The following is a 20,085-nucleotide window of genomic DNA, read 5'->3' on the forward strand; positions in this document are numbered from 1 at the left end:
AGGAGCCTCTGCAGTCGATGGAGAAGGCAGCATCTGTGATTGGCATCAGATAGCTGCAGCAATGCGTTAGGTCTGAATCCATACACTGGGTAGATCAGAAGGAACAGCAGTTCTTTCAGCAGTGGTGTGGGTGACCTAGTGTGGGCTGTCCTGGAATAGGCTGTGTGGACAAAGTATGGCAAAGAGGAGGAGATTGGACCCTTGTAGCACGTGCAATCCCAGAGTGGCTAAACACTTTCAAAAGACTGGAATGTTTGACTTCTCGATTTATTTCTTCATTTTTCTACTTAAAAAAAATTACTGTAACGTTCTTTCTTTTTACCCTGTTCTTATGATTCTGTACCTACTTACTTGTACCTAAGATGGTGCCTTGAGTACATGTGACAACAAAGTCTAAGTATGAGAAAGGGTGATGTCAAATCAGATTTGGGTGTCCTCTATATGCCAGTCATTGGAAGTGAGTGTGCAGATAGAGTTATACAGCACAGAAACAGACCCTTTGATCCAACTCATCCACGCTGACCAAATATCCTAAACTGATCCAGTTCCATTGACTAGCATTTGGCCCATATCCCTTGAAATCCTTTCTGTTCATGTACCCATGTAGAAGCCTTTTAAATGTCATAATTTTAACCATTTCCACCACTTCCTCGGGTAGCTCATTCCATACAGTCACTATGCACTGCCTGAAAAAATTGCCCCTTAGGTCGTTTTAAATTTTTCCTCTCCAGTCTTAAACTGTTGGCCTCTAAATTCAGACTCCCCTTTTCCAAGAAAAAAGACTTTGGCTGTTAACACTATCCATGTCCCTCATGATTTTACAAACATCTATGAAGGGATATGTATCCTGTAAGTGAAGACAGTTTTAGTATGGAATGACAAAATGTGTTGGCACAGGCTTGGAGGGCCGAAGGGCCTGTTCCTGATCCTTGTTGCCCCTCAGCCTCTGATACTCCAAGCAAAAAAACTCCACTCTATTCAGCTCCTCCCTATAGCTCGAACCCTTCAACCCTGCCAGTTTTTTCTGAAGCCTTTCATGTTTAACAACATCCTCCCCAGAGCAGGGAGATCAGAATTGTATACAATATTCTAAACGCAGCCTCACCAATAACTTTACAGCCACAATGTGACACCCAGCATTCTGACCGAAGAAAGCAAGTCTGCCAAACACCTTCTTTACCACCTTGTCAATGTACAACTCCACTTTCAAGGAACTATGCACCTATACCCCTAGGTCTTTTTGTTCAGCAACACTCCCCAGAAGCCTACATTAACTGGATAAATTCCACCCAGGTCCCGATGCAGGAGACAGCAAAGAAACTGCGTATTGGCCTTCATGTTGAGAGGATTAGAGTACATGAGCAGGGAAGTCTTGCTGCAGTTGTACAGTGCATTGCTGAGGCCATGGTTGGAAGATTGAGTACAGTCTTTGCCTCCTTACCTGAGGAAGGATTAGATTAGATTCCACACAGTGTGGAAACAGGCCGTTCGGCCAAACAAGTCCACAACAACCCTCTGAAGAGTAACCCACCCAGACCCATTTCCCTCTAACTAGAGCACCTAACACTATGGGCAATTTTAGCATGGCCAATTCACCTGACCTGCACATCCTTGGACTATGGGCGGAAACCAGAGGAAACCCACGCACACACGGGGAGAATGTGCAAACTCCACACAGACAATTGCACAAGGCTGGAATCGAACCTGGCACCCTTAGGCAGCAGTGCTAACCACTGAGCCACCATGCCACCCATAAGCAGACAGTCACTTGAGGCGGGAATTGAAACCAGGTCCCTAGTGCTCTGTGGCAGTAGTGCTAATGATTGAGCCACTGTGCTAAGGATGTTCTTGCTCTAGTGGGCATGCAGGAAACATTTACTAGATTGATTCCTGAAATGGCAGGACTGATATACAAAAGAGATCAAGTCAGCTCAGATTATATTTGCTGGAGTTTAGATGAATGAGAAGTTGCAGCACATTGTATAGCACTGCTGCCTCAAAGTGCCAGTGACCAGGTTCGATTCTAGCCTCGGGCAATATCTGTTTGGAGTTTGCATATTCCCCCATATCTGCGTGGGTTTCTCCCACAATCCAAAGCTGTACAGGTTAGGTGAATTGGTTATGCTAAATTACCTATGGTGTTCAGAGATGTGTACGTTAGGTGCACAAAGTTAAAAATCACGCACCAGATTATGGTCCAACAGATTTATTTGGAAGCACTAGCTTTCACTGCGTTGCTCCTTCAGCAGGTAGTGGTGAATCAGGATCATAAGACACAAAATTGATAGCAAACGACGACAGTGTCATACAGTAATAAATTAAATAAATCTGGATTCAGTCTTTCATCTTTAGAATGGGTTGCAAGTTTCAGTTCATTAATAAGCAAATCTGAGAACTTCTTTTAAATCACCTTCTCAAGGTAACTTAATGTTTTAATTCAAAAAGTGACATTTCAGCTCAGATGATAGTCTGTTTGTATCCCAATCCTGAGCCAGGTTGGTTCTATTTCCAAAGTGGACTTTACAAAATATTACATGTATTGACTGTCTACATTGAACCGAAACTTGCACACATTCCAAAAAATGGAAGACTTAATAATTCAGTTTGCTCAATATATCACTGCATGACCCTGTAATCTTCTGCTATAAATTCAGTGTCTTATAACATTGTACTCCACAACCACCTGATGAAGGAGCAGCATTCCAAAAGCTAGTGCTTACAAATAAAGCTGTTGGATCATAACCTGGTGATACGTTATCTTCAAAATTGTCAGCCCCAGTGGCTCCTCCAAATTCTTGGTTAGGTGCATTAGTCAGGAGGAAATACAGTGTAGGGGAATGGGTCTGGGTTGGTTACTCTTCGGAGGCTCGGTGTGGACTTGTTTAGCTGAAGGGCCTGTTTCTACATTGTAGGGATCCTGTGTTGAAAACATTCGAACAGGACTTCGGAAGCAGGAAAGATGTTCCCAATGACCGACGGGATTCCACAAGCATTTCAGAACTGAGGAGAAATGTCTTCACCCAGTGAAGAGCCTGTGGGATTTACTCCCACAGAAAGTAGCTGAGGCCAAACCATTGTGTTTTCAAGAAGGGGGTAGATATCGCTTTTGTGGTTGAAGGGACCAAAGGATGCGGATTGGGGTGTATACAGAATTCAGGAATTGAGCTCAATGATCAGCCACAATCCTATTGAATGGCAAAGCTGCCTCGAGGGGGCCAAATAGCCTACTCCTGCCCCTACCTTCTGTGTTTCTGTGATTTTTCTTTATAAATATAGCCAGGTTTTAACACCTCTGATTTCCTTTAGCAACAATGTCTTAGTGTTTCCAAATAAATTTCACACATCCTCAAAGACAATGCTCATGTAGTGTTGAGGGCAATTCTGAAGAAGTACAATATTCATCCTGCAGGAGAGGACAGTGTTGATTGCTTACCAAATGGATTATGGTTGGAAAAGGTGTTGCAATTGAGAATGCAGCCACTGATGCAGATTGACTTCAAATAGCAAATATTGCTTCATTTTTCCACAACATTAATTGGTCAGGGTGTTGTTCTCGTAAAGCGCAGAGCACAGCCACAGGATAAAATAATGCAGATTTAAGTATGAGATGAGGAGGAATTTCCTCCCTCAGGGGTTGTGAGTCTTTGTAACTCATTGCCACAGGCAGCTGTGGGGACCAGAGTCCTTGTGTATGTTGAAGGCTGAGACAGTTTGGGAAATCAAGGGAAAGGGCAGGAAAGTGGACATCAGGAATATCAGATCAGCCATGATCCTACTGAATTGGAGCAGGCCCAAGGGGCCAAATTAGATTAGATTAAATTACTTACAGTGTGGAAGCAGGCCCTTCAGCCTAACAAGTCCATACCTACCCTCCGAAGAGCAACCCACCCAGACCCATTCCCCTACATTTACCCCTTCACCTAACACCACGGGCAATTTAGCATGGCCAATTCACCTAACCTGCACATGTTTGGACTGTGGAAGGAAACTGGAGCACCCAGAGGAAACCCACGCAGACACAGGGAGAATGTGCAAACTCCACACAGACAGTTGCCTGAGGCGGGAATTGAACTCGGGTCACTGGTGCTGTGAGGCAGCAGTGCTAACCACTGAGTCACCATGCCACCGAAATGGCCTACACTTCTTCCCATTTCCTATGGGCTTAGGAACTACCAAATTAGTCGCAGCCATTTTGTTCCTTTGTGAAAGCCACATTGCATGACCAAAATCTCCTTTTTGTCTCCAGGGAACTAGGCCCTGGGTAGTGCATGTACAAAGTTTTGATTGTCATACATATAGTATTGCTACATTGTGGCAAGCTGTGTCTGAAATTCTGACCTAGCAATGGACTAACTGTATTCATGTACTCACTGGTGTTTGAATATATTGGAAATGGTCAGTAACAGTGAACAAAAATCACTCAGCAGTTACTGAGGAACCTCATCTTGTTCATTCATCTCCCCTACACAGTCAGCCAGCAGCAATCTTCATCTGATCAAGTCTTCTTAGTGATATGAACCTCCTCAGTCACTTTCTCCTGCATGGCCCCAACTTCCCAGGCCTGCAGACAGCACTAGGAACAATGTAGCCACTTCACTTGCTCAGACTATCAGAGATCCAGATTACACACAATATTATTTCCTGTGACTCTAGTTCCACTGTCACATGGATGACACTTAACTGCCCTCAGAAGGAAAAAACACTGCTGTTCACCAGGACATAAAGATTTAAAAAAATGATTCCACGGAGTGATGCGCCATTGGACAGTCAGTGCTGAGGTTGTGCCACGCCATTGGAATGTCAGTGCTGAGGGAGCCCCACATGTCCAAGGGTCAGTACAAGGTAAGTAGATAGTGTTACTGGGCTGTGGAGTCAACTATGAATGTTCCAAATGTTTAGCCAGTCTTCAGCTGTAACTCACTGACTGGGGGATTGATACAGCCAGTCAAACTGTCGCTGCAGATCAGATAACCATGAGGCAGCAATAATCAAGGATAGAATATCAGTACCAAAAGGTTGATAGGCTCCTGGTAGCTCATTGATATTTAATGTAGCTTTTCAATGCAAGGTTTACACACTGATATCTGACTGGCTGTTTGAGGATAAAACAAATTTTCATTGTACACCATCGGCGTTTTGAATATATACCTGAATCTGCATTGCCTACCGTTATTATGAGGTTCTGTCTGCCCTCTTGGGTGGGTGTAAAAGATCCCACTGCCACTATCCGGGGAAAAGTGGGTGGAGTCAGGGACTTCTCCCAGGGCCCTGTAACAAGGACCCTGAGCCATCAATGCGATACGCACACATCCAGTCCGCAGCGTTGTCACCTTCCTACTTGTGGGATCTTGCTGTGCGCTAATTGAGCAGTTATTCCCACGTGACGATCTTTCAATAAAGTTGCGGTGAAGTGGAAAAGGCTTTGGAACATTCAGAATTCCCGATACCCGCACAGTAAAAGGTTTGATCATGGGACGAAGCTCCTCCGTTACGGGAGCCTGGCTCCAAGGGAATGTAAACTGCCCCCTGTTGGATGGATGGTCAGTTTGCGACTGTTCAGAGATGGGTTCATTCTCAAAGTGCTCAGTTCAAAGGCACTTATGGAGAGTTTGAAGAAGGGTCACTGGACCTGAAACATTCACACTGTTTCGCTCTCCACAGGTGCTGCTAGACCTGCTGTGTTTCTCTAGCTGTTTGTGGTTTTGCCTGGGTCCGATTTCCAGCATCCACATTCTTTGTTTAGTTTTATCGAAGGAGAGCTTCTTGCTCTCTGGACTGCCTCAGGCAAGAGCTGTACTCGGCCCGGGTAGAGGCTCAGTCTTCATCAGTTCAAAGACAATGTGGAACTGTGTAAATCGAGTGGATTTTAACCTGAGTGTTCTAACGTCTTGACATAATATGTAAGAACACATCCGAGAATAAGGCACACATAGGGTCAGCGATCACTCAGTAATTTATAGAACATTTACAAAACACAATTATCATAGACATTAATTGTACATACTCAAAAACATAATGGTTCAGCCGTTTCAGGAAGTTTGTGGGTGGCTCTTAAAAGAGCCTTTGGGTTGTGGATGTGTGTGTTTCAGTACAATGCGATCCCTCACTTGGAGCTGGTGTATTTGGTCACCGCCTTTGTGCCCTCCGACACGGCGTGCTTGGCCAGCTCCCCGGGCAGCAGCAGCCGCACGGCGGTCTGGATCTCCCGGGAGCTGATGGTGCTGCGCTTGTTGTAATGGGCCAGGCGGGAAGCCTCCCCCGCGATGCGCTCGAAAATGTCGTTGACGAACGAATTCATAATGCTCATGGCCTTGGAGGAGATGCCGGTGTCGGGGTGGACCTGCTTCATCACTTTGTAGATGTAGATGGCGTAACTTTCTTTCCTGGTCCTTTTCCTCTTCTTGCCGCCCTTCGCTGGCGCCCTCTTCACCGCTTTCTTCGCGCCCTTCTTGGCAACTTGACCCTTCTTTTCCTCAGCCATAGCGCCGCTCACTCTCAGATACAGAATAAGGGAAAGCGGCCTCGGAGCCCGTTCTTTCTCGACTGACGGCGGCAGCAATGAAGGATGGGGGAAAGAACAGTCCCTGATTGGGTAGTTTATGCAACAGTCAAACATTTTTGTTTAATATCTCTGTGACGGGCCAGTGTGGGATTCAGTGTCTGCAACGACATGTGAAGTAGCAGTGGATTCTGACTCTCTCATTCTGACTGAGGGAGATTTGCTTTTTAATCTGTGACACAGAAAGTGACTGTGGTGTTGGCTCTCTAACTTTTGCTCGTTGTTACGATGATGTGGAAGTGCAGGGGTGTGTTTCTAGCCTAGCATGTCCTCTGTACCAGCTGTAATTAACAGAGCTTGTCACTTTCTGATACATCCACAAAATTACAGAATTGACAATTTTATCTGGATTTGCTGTTATCTTTTATTGCTGACAAGTCAGTTGTACTCACTCTGAGCTGCCTTTTGTCAATTACAGCTATTTGAACACAGTACTTTTGACAATTTTAATTGTAACTACTATTTTATTCGGCTCATGGCAATCTCTTGTTCATAAGTATTTTATTTAGTTGTCCCACTGACTGTCTTTTCTGGATTACATTGTGAACTGTACTTGCTGTTCAGAGTTGCAGGTTTTTTGAGGGTTAGTTTGCCCTATCCCTCTCCACCTCTACGTGAAAATGGGAGTATGGTTATCAGTCTGTCCCTGCCAGTTACTATCATGTGAATATGAAAGAATAGCAATCAGTCTCTACCTGTCTGTTTCTACAATATGAATATGAAAGTGTATTTATAAATCTGTACCTGACAGTTTCTGTGGAGTGAATGTATAAATGCAGTTATCAAAGTGTCATTGGTGGTTTCTGCTGTGTGAATGTGACAGTCTTATTCTTTACCTGTACCTGTCAGGTTTTGCAATGTGAAGCTGGGAGTGTGGTTATCAAACTGTACCTGATACTTTCTGTTATACAAATGTGAATGTCTGGTTATTCAGTTACAACAACATTTCTGTTCAATGAATGAGTGATTGTGGTTATCAACTTTTCCTGTCAGCTTCTGCTATATGAATACCCGAGATATGAATATCAATCTGTACTTGCCAGCTTCTGCTCAGTAAAGTGGTGAGGGCCATTACTGACCTGTACCTGTCAGTTTGTGCTGCGTGAAGGTGAAAGTTTAGGTATCAATCCATAACTGACAGTTTCTAATATGCAAATATTGAAATATAGCTGTTAACCTGTTCTAGTCAGTTTCTTCTGTGCGGGTGTGACTACCCATCTATGCCTGTCATTTTCTGCTATGTGAATGTATGAACGCAGGTGCCAGTGTATTCCTCTCAGTTTCTGCTCTGTCATAATGTGAATTTAATTATTGATCTATCACTGTCAATTCCTGCTTGGCGAGTGTGAGTGTAGTTATCAAAACCTGAGAGGTACATTTGGATATGTGAAACCAGGAGTGTTATTATTAATCTGTTCTGGTCACTTTCTGTTTTGTGAATATGAGAATGTAGTTATCAACTTATACTTGTCAGTTTCAGCATTGAGATTGTGGTTGTTGTATTCCGTTTCTGTCAGTTTCTTTGTTGTCAACACTTGAGTGTAGTTGTCAATTCTTTACCTGTCATATTCTGCTCTTTGAATATGTGTGTGTTTATCAATCTGCACCTGTCACTTCCTTATGTGACTGTTGCTATCAGTCTCTACCTGTCAATGTAATGCGTAGCCAATATGTCCATGTCAGTTACTGCAATGAGAATGTGTGACTGCAGTTATTAAGATGCATTTCTCAGTCACCATTATGTGAAAATCAGTGTGTAGTTATCAAGCTATGACTGTCATTTTCTGTTGCAAACATACGAGTGCACATTCCGATCTTGGCCTCTCAGTTTCTGCGATGTCAATTTAGTTGTTGATCTATAACACTTAGTTCCTGCTTGGTGAATGCGTAGGTGTAGTCATCAATATGATCTAGTCAGATTCTGCTCTGTGTATATGTAAGTTTGTTGTAAATTTGTTTATGTTATTTTCTGCTCTCTGAGTATTTGAATGTAGTTACCAATCTATCCCTGCTATGTGATTATGAGAGCATTGTTATCAAAGTGTATCTGTCACTTTCTGCTCGGTGAATGTGTTAACTATTTTTAATCACCCAGTGCTTCTCAGTTTTTGCTGAGTCCAGGTATCAATCTATGTCTACCAGTTTCTGCTGTCCATATCAATCTGTACCTGTCAGATTCTTTAATGAGTATGTGAATGCAGTTATCGATCTGTACCTGCCAAGTTCTGTTCTAGAATCTGAGAGTCCAGTTATTAACCTGTTTTTGATGTGTGAATACCTTGATCAAACTGTACCTGTCAATTTACGTGTAATTATCCTTCTATCCCTGTCAGTTTATGCTACATGCATCTGGTAGTGTTATTATCAATCTGCACCTATCAGTTTCTGCATTGTGGATATGACAGTGCAGTTATCAATCTTTCTCTGACATTTACTGCGAAATGCATACATGAGTGTACTTACCAATCTGTCTTTGTCAGTTTCTGGTTTGTGAATGTGTGAATGTATGTACTACTCTGTACCTGTCAGTTTTTGGGATGTGAGTGTGTAAGTTTAGTTATGAACCTGTCTCTGACAGTTTCAGCTATGAGAATGTTAGTATTGTTATCTGTCTCTAACTGACAGTTTCTGCTGTATCAATCTGTGAATTTAGGGACCAATCTGTCCTGTCAGTCTCTGGGTTTGTGGATATACAAATGCAGTTTTCAATTTGTTCCTATCAAGTTCTTCTGTATGAATATGTGAATGTAGTTGTCCATGTTTACCTACAGCTTTAGCTACATAATATCAATATATAGCTACTAATAATATACCTGCCGGTCTCTATAATATGAATGTGTGAGTTTACTCACCAGCCTGTCCCTTTCTGTTTCTGTTCTGTTCATCCAAGAATGTTTATATTAATCTGTAACTGTCAGATTGTGCTGTGTGAATGTGACCGTCACTTTCTGTCTCTCCGCGTCAGTTTTGTCATGTGACCAAGTGAGTGTCATCAACATGCCCCTGTTAATTACTGCAATGTGAATGTATGATTGAAATTATCAACCTGTACCTATCAGTTACTGTGAGGAAAGTGCAGGTTTTAGTCTATGACTCTCAGATTCTGCTGTGCGAATATTCAATTGCAGTTATCAATTTGTCCAGGCCAGCTTGTTATGTGAATCTATGTGCGTCGTTATCAATCTGTACCTATCCATGTCCGCTCTGTGAATGTGGGTGTATTCATCAATGTGACGATATCCGTCCCTGCAATGTGAAACCAAGAGGGTATTATTCTTTCCCTATCAGGCTCTGCTCTGTTAATTAGAGTGTTTGGTTGTCAATCTGTTACTCTCAGGTTTTGGTTTTGTGAATGCATTGATCAGTCTGTACCTGACAGTTCCTGTTAGGAGTGTATCTGACAGTTTGGTTTTGGCTAGTCCCTGTCAGATTTTGCTGTGTGAATATGTAAATGTACATACCAATCTATTCCTGTCCGTTTTGCTTGTTGAATATTATATGTAATTGTCATTTTATTCCGGACCAGTTCTGCTGTGCAAGTAAGAGAATTATATAAACAACCGTCCCCGTCAGTCTGTGCAATATGAATGTGTGAGCGTATTTATCAATCTTTCCCTGTCAGTTTCCGCAAGGTGAATGTGCGTGTTATTATCAATATATGCATGTAAGATTCTGCCTTGTGAATATTTGAGTGTCCTTATTAAATTGTACTTGTCAGAAACCTTTCTCTGCATATATGGGACTGTATCTGTCAGTTTCTGCATTGTGAATATGTGAGCACAGGTTTGAATCTATGCTGATCAGCCTCTGCCGAGGCAATGTGTGAATGCAGTTATCAAAATGTACCTGTCAGATTCTGATGTGTGAAACTGAGTGTAGTTATCAATCTGTTCCTGTGAGTTGATGCTATGTGAAAGTGTGGCTGTTGTTGTTAATCTGTTCCTGTCAGTTCCTGTTATGTGACTATGAGAGTGTAATTAGCAATCTGTCTCTGTCAGTGTCACCTCTGTGTATCTGAGAACATAGTTATTAATCTGTACTTATCAGTTTTTAGATCTGAATGTCAGTGTAGTTACAAACCAGGACCTAGCAGTTTGAGCTATGAGAATGTGTGGGTTGTTATCAGTCTCTACTTGGCAGTTTCTGTTATTTCAATATGTGAGTTTAGTTGTCAACCTGGACCCAGACTCTGGCTTACGAATACGTAAATATAGCTATCCATCTGTATCTGACAGTTTCTGCTTGGTGAATATGACAGTGTATTTATCAATCATTCCTCATCAGTATTTGTGCTGTGAATATGTGAATGAGATTGTCAATTTGTAAACCTGTCAGTTTCTGCTCTGTGAATATTGAAATATAATTATTAATCTCTATCTGTCAGATTCTGCTCTGTGAATATGTGAGTGCAGTCATCAATCTGACTGTTTCTGTCATGTAAATGTTTGAGCATAGTTATCCATCTATGCATGTTAGTTTCTGCAGTGTGAATGTGTGAGGGTGAACTGGTCAATTTCTGCTAGGTGAATGTGAATACACTTTTCATTATATACCTGTGAGATTCTGTGATGTGATTATGTGAGTGTTGATATCAAACTGTAACTGACAGGTTTTGCAATCTGAACGTGTGAATGTTGTTATCAATCTGTTCCTACCCGTTTCTGATGTTGTGAACCTGAGTGTAATTATTCATCTTTAACTCTCCTTTTCGCTTCAGTGAATATGAGAGTGTGGTTATCAATCTGTCTTTATGAAGTGAACATCCCAATATAGTTATCAATATTGATATGTCAGTTTCTGCTATGTGAATGTGCGTGTGTATTTCCCAATCTATCCCTGTCAGTTTCGGTTCTCTGTATCTGATATTAACACTTGGCCATAGCTTTCTCATTTGGTAATGCCTGAATGCCTTTAGCAATATGTATGTCAGTTTCTGTAAATATGAATGTGTGGGTAAAGTTATCAATTTATGACTTGTCAGTTTATGCTCTGTGAATATGAGAGTTTCATTGCCATCTGTACCTGTCAGTTTGTTTTAAGTGAATGAATGAGGGTATTTGTCAACCTGTTCCTGTAAGTTTGTGTTGTGAATGCATCAGTGTAGCTATCAGTCTGCATCTGTCAATCCCTGCTCAGTGAATGAGAGAGTGTAGTTACCAATATATACCAGTGAGATTCTGTTCTGTAGTTTTGAAGTTATCAAACTGTACTTGACAGTGTTTTTTTCTCTGTGAATATGGAAGTGTATTTATAAATATTTACCTGTTAGTTTATGCTATAAGAAAGTTCTTGTCAGTTTATGCTATGTGAGTGTAGTTATCCACCTGTGCCTGGCAGTTTCTGCTATCTGAATACACGAATGCAGGTGTCAATCTATGCCTCTCAGTTTCTGCTACATGATTGTGTGACTGCAGTTATTAATCGATCCCTGAATGTTTCTGCTTGTAAAAATGTCAACATATTCATTAAATCATACCTGTCATTTTCTGCAATATGAATGTAAAAATTGAGTTAACAGTCTGTATCAGCCAGTTTCTGCTATGTGAATGTGAGTACCATTATCAATCTGTACCTGCCAGTTTTTGCAATATGAATGTGTACGTACAACTAGTGATCTGTTCCTGTCAGTTTCTGCTCTATGAATTTGAGAGTGTACTTACCAATGTGAAGCTGTTAGGTTCAGCGACGTGAATGTGAATAGGGAAGGCAATGGGCCTGGTCATATTATCACTGGATTATTAAATCAAGAGAGTAACGTTCTGTGCATCCAGGTTCAAATACCATCATAGCAGAGGATGGAATTTTAATTCAATAATAATCTGAAAATAAGAGTTTAATGCCAATTCTCAGGGAAAAAAAAATCAGAACCTTTAGGGAACAAAACTTGCTATCCTGACCTGGTCTGGTCTACATGGAATGAGGGATAGTCAAGTGATGCACACATCCCAGGAATGAAGAAAACAAAAAAAAATGTGGGAATGCAGTTATCAATCTGTCCCTGCTAGTTTCTGATTTGTGAATGGGAATAAAGTTATCAGTATCTGTTACTTTCTGCAATGCTAATGTAGGACTGCAGTTATTAAGCTGTGCCAATTGATCTGTCTGCTACATCAATATGTGAGAGTCTATCTGTACCTGTCAGATTTTGCAAGGTGAATGAGAAAGTGTAGTTATTAATCTATACCTGTCAGTTTCTGCAAGGTGAATGTGAGTTTTGTTAACAATATGTACCTGTCAGATTCTGTTCTCTGAATATGAGATTGCAGTTACTAATGTACACCTGTCAGATTCTGGTTTATGAATACAAGTGTGTAATTATCATTCTCTCCCATCGGTTTCTCATATTCAAATAGTGAGTTTAGTTATCAGTCTGCCTCTGTGGAGGCTAGCAAACTTGGGGAAATAAATGTTGGTGTCTTAAAAACAGTCCTCATGACAGAAGAGGAGGTGCAGGAGGGCGTAAAAGTACATAGAGATGGCTAAATCTCTGGGAACTGATCAAGTGAATCCCAGGACATTGCAGGAAGCTGGGGAATTTATTGTGGGGGCCCTATCAGAAGTATTTCTATCACCAACAGTGATGGGTGATATGCTGGAGGACAGGAGGTTGGCTAATATTGCGTCTTTATTTAAGAAAGGCTGTTCAAAGAAATCTAGGTTAAAAATCACACAACACCAGGTTATAGTCCAACAGGTTTAATTGGAAGCACACTAGCTTTCGGAGCGACTCTCCTTCATCAGGTGGTTCATCACCTGATGAAGGAGCGTCGCTCCGAAAGCTAGTGTGCTTCCAATTAAACCTGTTGGACTATAACCTGGTGTTGTGTGATTTTTAACATTGTACACCCCAGTCCAACACCGGCATCTCCGAATCAAAGAAATCTAGGAATTTAGACTGATGAGTCTTACATTGGTGGGGGATAAGTTATTGTTGTTTATGTTATGTGAATGTGAGTGTGCAGTTATTAATCTGTCCCGGTCAGTTACTGGAATGTGAATGGGTCACTGTAGTTATCAAGCTGTAACAGTCTGTTTCTGCCATGTGAGTATGAGGATCATCATGCATCCATACTTTCAGTTTCTGATGGTGAATGTGTAGCTAGAGTTGTCATTCTAAACGTGTTAGTTTCTGCTTTGTCAATCTGTAAGTATAGTTATCAATCTGTACTTGTTACATTCTGCTCTGTTATTAGTTATCAAACTGTACCTGTCAGTTTATGCAATGTGAAACCGGGAGCGTTATTCTGGGAGTCTGTTCCTGTCAGTTTCTGCTTTGTGGATATAATAGATTTGTTATCAAGCTTTCTATGATAGTAAGTACTCTGCGAATGTGTGCGTGCATTTATCAATCTGTCCCTGTCAGTTTCTGTGTTGTGAATATGTGAATACATTTATCAATATCTCCTTGACAGTTTCTGCTATTTGTGTATGTGAGTGTCGTTACCAATTGGTACCTATCTGTTCCTGCAATGGGAATATGAGAGTTTAGTTATCAATATTTGGCTGTCTATGCTATTATGTTGGGGAGGGCTCAGAAGAGATTTACCAGGATGTTGCTGGGAATGGAGGGTTTGAGTTATCGGGAGAGAATGGATTGACTGGGACAGTTTTCACTGGAGTGCAGTAAGTTATAAAGACTTATAAGATCATGAGGGGTATGGATGAGGTGATTGGCAGGTGTCTTTTCCCTAAAGTGGGGGATTTCAAGACTCAGGGGCATATTTTTAAAAAGGTATGGGGGCATTTTTTTTTTTTTTACAAAGAGCATGGTTCGTATACGGAATGAATTTCCTGAGGAAGTGGTGGATGTGGGTACGGTTATAGAAATCATTGAGATCAGTACACAAACAAGAAATGTTTGGAGGTATATCAGCCATGTGCAGGCAGCTGGGACCCCTTTGTTTTTGGGATCACAGTCGGTATGGACTCGTTGCACCAAAGGGTCTCTTCCTGTGCTGTATGACTATTTCTTCTCTGTGAATGTATGAAAGTAGCTATCAATCTACATATGCCAACCTTTGCTTTGTTAATCTGAGAGTCTCATTATCAATCTACGACTGTCAGTTTTTGCTATGTGAATGTGAGAGTGTGGTTATCAATCTGTACCTATCAGTTTTTCTCACAGTGAATTTATTTTATGTAATGGAAAAGCAATGGATTAAGTAACCCCTATAGTGCACAGTCTAACTGGGAGGAATGGTATTAAGGGTTGTTCTTCAGGTTGCCATCAGCTTTTCTCACAGTGACATAATTTTATGAATAATAATGAGAAATTGATGGGTGTTAAGTTCCTTTTATATTGTCTAAAGGGAAAGGCAATGAACACGTAATCTGTATTGCAGCTAATTGACCACAGTATTCCTTCGACTGGACTGAGAACTATCTAATTCATATCAATATTCTATTGTGAATGTTACATAACTCTGCGGTATGATGGGGCAAGCCATTAGTGGTACCCTTATAATGCTCTATGGTGGGGATGAGGAAAGCAAAAGGACTTGTAATTTCTGTCAGACAGTAGAGAAGAACTAAACCATCAAGGCAAATTTATTAAACATGGTTGAACACTCCTTGCAAAATAAAATGAGAAACTTTACAAATTACCAGATTTCAGATTCTTTCTCTACTGGTTTAAAAGGTTCTTATTTGATTACATTGTTAATTTGGAGAAATGACATTCTGTTTTCTTGTATTATTTCATAGGGAGGGTCAATGGGAATGTGGGCACTTTGTACAAAATTGAAGTGAACTTGGAAACAAAGAGCCGAGAGAAAGTATGATTTTGATTCCTGCAATGTGAGCAAGTTGAGAATGATATTGAGATAAAGGTGGGCTTGGCAGATCCTCTGCTGCCATGACACACTTATTGAGATGGAATGCTGGCTGAATGGGATGAGAATGGTCAGGTACTTATTTTTGTCTGACATCGACTTGATCAGCTCTGCGACTGTGGAAATATTCTATGCTCTGACAGCAGTAACATACCTGGTGTTTGTGAGAAGCAGTTGGTCAAACTTGACTTTGTAACAAGGGAAAATTACATCGTTTTGGTCCATTTCCTGGAGGGATACAAAAGATATAACTTGTGTAAATCAACCTAAACTGAGTTAGGAAAAATCAACTTGATCCATGTAGAAATCAGCTCATAAACATTCAGGTATTTTTAACTGAGCAATTCAAAAGGATCTGGTTTTGATTCCAATCTTGTCCTGAGTTGTTTCTTTTTTTTTACCTGCCGTTCTGCAGCAGTTGAGCGAGCCCAAGAAACTAACCAGAACATTCATGAATGGGAAATACTGAGGCAGCTGCAATGCTTACACAGTTCGAACTCCAGTTCGCAATACAGTAACCATTTAAATAAATAACAATGGGCGCTATTTCTAATGTTTCAGTGGAAACTTTTAATCTGTTGACTCGAATAGTGTATTTTATAGGTTTATCATAAAACTGATCAGTGTTTCCAGTATTCACTGCCCAATGTCAACAAACAACGGGGAACAGAAGCCAAATCATGAATTTGCATCAACGTTCAGAGGATTGTAAACCACAAGAATGTCCCACAGCAGCTTCTTCCCGCTCTGCCTCCCTCAGCAGGCCCACACACAGCCCGAGAAAGGCCTCTCTCTTCCCCCCAGCCCGCTCACTCCAAGTTCCGGGACCAGTTCCTGCTCCGCTCGGCCTCTTACAAACAGCCCCCGGTTCTCCCTGAACTCACCCCGAATCAATCCCGGTCTCGGAGCCCCCTCTGTGTCCCAGGCTCCCATCCCGATGTGCTGCTGGAAGGAGCCTGCTGTTCCCTCGCTTCCCTGGGCGCTGATCTCTCCATTGCGGTCTGTTTCAAACAAACCTCTAGCACTCACTGAGTAAATGCTCCTCAATGGCAGCGCTGGGGGAGGGCCTCACGCATGCGCTCCTCTGCTCGGGAACAATACCCATGGGGGGGGGGGGTGCTCTCCAAATGCCTCCCAGAAACAAATATCAATTGGTCATTTCCCCAATTCACTTTTCACTCACTTTGACGAAAGGAGCTGGGGTTTTGGGGAAACGGCAGGGAACGTTTCAAGCTGGGACATTGTCCCTTTATAAAGCTCCAATGGAGTTCATTCCCGGGTCATGTTAATAACTCCTCCCTCCGGCTCTCTCACAATCTGATCAGGGAGCGGAGAAGCTGGCGGCCACTCGGCCCATCCCCTGTGCTCCCCCATTCGATAACATATGGTCAGATCGAATGTTAACTGTGGTATTTAATCCTGCTGACCCCTCATCCACAAATATTAACTCTTTTCCCAAAGTAACATACAGAGAGATGGAATACGTGGACCATTCTTACGAAGGAGAAAATTACTGATGGAGAGAGTTTTGCACCACAGTGTCTGAGCTTATTTCTGGGTCAGGAGGCCCGTGCAAAAGTCAAGACCAGGTGTGCAACAACATCTCTGAGACTCGATTTAGTTTGTCGTGGATGAAAGATTTTAGTGTCACGTATGCTGCAGACAGAAACCTTGTGATGTATTGTACGCCAGCTGTTTTTGTTTATTCACTCCTGGGACGTGGATGTCGCTGGCTGAAGGCCCCTTTGAGAAGGGGGTGGTCAACGACCTTCAGGAATAGCTATTGTCCATGTGCTGCCCACAATGTCATGAGTGTAGTTATCAGTCTGTCCCCATTTGTCTCTGTGATGAGAAAATGTAAATATATTTACCATACATTCACATAGCATAAACCGACAGATGCAGATTGATAACTGAACTCGTGTATCCACATAGAGGAAATTGCCAGGGACTGGTTGATAAATAGATTTCATTCATTTTCAATAAATACAGTCAGTCCCTATGTGTTTCTCTGATGTGGATATGCGAGTTTAGTTATCAATACATACCTGTCAGTTTCTGCCCAGTGAATATGTGTGTCTTACTTATCAATCTGTCCCGAACAGTTTCTGCTGTGTGTCTGAGAGTGTAGTTTTCAACCTGAACCTGTCAGTTTCAGCTATGAGAATGTGAGTTTTGATATTAGTCTTGACCTGTCAGTTTCTGCTGTATGAATATTAAATGCAGTCATCAACTTGTTCCCATCAGTTTACTCTGTGAGAATGTAGATATTGATCTCTACCTGTTAGTTTAAGCTATATCGATATGTGAGTGCAATTATCAAACAGTATCTGTCAGGTTTTGCTATTTGACCCCAGAGTATCATTGTCAATCTGTTTCTACTATGTCAATATGTTGTGGTTCTGTTCGCCGAGCTGGAAGTTTTTGTTGCAAACGTTTCGTCCCCTGGCTAGGCGACATCATCAGTGCTTGGGAGCCTCCTGCGAAGCTCTTCTTTGATGTTTCCTCCGGTGTTTATAGTGGTCTGTCCCTGCCGCTTCCGGTTGTCAGTTTCAGCTGTCTGCTGTAGTGGTTGGTATATTGGGTCCAGGTCGATGTGTTTGTTGATGGAGTTTGTGGATGAATGCCATGCCTCTAGGAATTCCCTGGCTGTTCTCTGTCTGGCTTGCCCTATGATAGTAGTGTTGTCCCAGTCGAATTCGTGTTGCTTGTTGTCTGCGTGTGTGGCTATTAAGGATAGCTGGTCGTGTCGTTTCGTGGCTAGTTGACGTTCATGTATGCGGATTGTTAGCTGTCTTCCTGTTTGTCCTATATAGTGTTTTGTGCAGTCCTTGCATGGTATTTTGTACACTACATTAGTTTTGCTCATGTTGGGTATCGGGTCCTTCGTTTTGGTGAGTTGTTGTCTGAGCGTGGCTGTTGGTTTGTGTGCTGTTAAGAGTCCTAGGGGTCGCAGTAGTCTGGCTGTCAGTTCTGAGATGCTCCTGCCAACCTACTGGACATACAGAACAGAAAACAGGACGCTGAACCTATCAACAAAGACGGCATACTTAAACTACTGGACTTGTGCCTCACAACACACTTCACATTCAACAACCAGATATACAAACAAATCAACGGAACACCCATGGGATCACCAATCTCGGGACTCATAGCAGAGGCAGTTATGCAAAGGTTAGAACAAACAGTCCTACCACAAATTCAACCCAAACTCTGGGTCAGATATGTCGATGACACGTTTGTAATCATTAAAAACACGGAAGTAGAAAAAACACACCGGATCATCAATGCCACACTCACAGGAATCCGATTCATGTGAGAAGAAGAAAAGGATAGCCAACTCCCATTCCTAGATGTGATGGTACAGAGAACACCGAACGGAGAATTCACTACAAGGGTATACAGGAAAGCCACACACACAGACCAAGTCCTAAACTATGAAAGTAACCACCCCAACACACACAAACGAAGCTGCATCAGGACACTATTCAAAAGGGCCACAACACACTGCAGTACACCAAAACTGCAAAAAGAAGAGGAGCACCTGTACAAGGTATTCGCCAAAAACGGATACCCGCGCAACTTCATCAACAGATGCCTAAGAGAAAGACCACAGAATGAGGACATACCACAACCAAAAGGACTAGCCACACTACCATACATCAGGAGCATCTCAGAACTGACAGCCAGACTACTGCGACCCCTAGGACTCATAACAGCACACAAACCAACAGCCATGCCCAGACAACAACTCACCAGAACGAAGGACCCGATACCCAACATGAGCAAAACTAATGTAGTGTACAAAATACCATGCAAGGACTGCACAAAACACTATATAGGACAAACAGGAAGACAGCTAACAATCCGCATACATGAACATCAACTAGCCACGAAACGACACGACCAGCTATCCTTAGTAGCCACACACGCAGACAACAAGCAACATGAATTCGACTGGGACAACACTATCATAGGGCAAGCCAGACAGAGAACAGCCAGGGAATTCCTAGAGGCATGGCATTCATCCACAAACTCCATCAACAAACACATCGACCTGGACCCAATATACCAACCACTACAGCGGACAGCTGAAACTGACAACCGGAAGCGGCAGGGACAGACCACTATAAACACCGGAGGAAACATCAAAGAAGCGCTTCGCAGGAGGCTCCCAAGCACTGATGATGTCGCCTAGCCAGGGGACGAAACGTTTGCAACAAAAACTTTCAGCTCGGCGAACAGAACCACAACAACGAGCACCCGAGCTACAAATCTTCGCACAAACTTTGAACTATGTCAATATGACAGTGTAGATACCAATCTGTCCCTGTCAGTTTCTTCCCTGTTAATATGTGAATACAGTTATTCATCAGTACCCATCAGCTTCTGCTCTGTGAATGTGGGTGTATTAGTTAGCCTAGCTGTCAGTTTCAGTGATGTGAATGTGGGAGTACAGTTATCACTCTCTACCTGTCAATTTCTTCTTTGTCAAAGTGAGTGTAACTGTCAATCTGTATCTTTCAGACTCTGCTGTGTGAATACATAAATATAGATGTCAATCTGTAGCTGTCAGTTTCTGCTTGGTGAATATGTTTGTGTAATTGTCAATCCTTCCAGTTTCTACTATGTGAATGTGTGAGCTGAGATTTCATCTGTCGCAATCAGTTTCTGATTTGTGACTGTGAAAGATCA

General features: G+C 42.2%; 2 protein-coding genes across 2 annotated transcripts in view; one reads left to right on the top strand and one right to left on the bottom strand.

The window, feature by feature from the left end:
• The window catches only part of LOC122544608 (histone H2B), a 171,985-nt gene that overhangs the window by 131,223 nt on the left and 20,677 nt on the right, over positions 1–20,085 (top strand). The gene's annotated exons all lie outside the window — the stretch shown is intronic.
• LOC148135602 (histone H2B 1/2-like) lies at positions 5,946–8,778 on the bottom strand. Its single transcript, XM_087984492.1, has one exon. The coding sequence runs from the start codon at positions 6,614–6,616 to the stop codon at positions 6,104–6,106; it is 513 nt and encodes a 170-aa protein (XP_087840618.1). The 5' UTR covers positions 6,617–8,778; the 3' UTR covers positions 5,946–6,103.

Source organism: Chiloscyllium plagiosum, unplaced genomic scaffold, assembly GCF_037043375.1.
Source record: "Chiloscyllium plagiosum isolate Xiang-an unplaced genomic scaffold, Cpla_swu_hap1 HiC_scaffold_49, whole genome shotgun sequence".
NCBI classification, from domain to species: Eukaryota; Metazoa; Chordata; class Chondrichthyes; order Orectolobiformes; family Hemiscylliidae; genus Chiloscyllium; species Chiloscyllium plagiosum.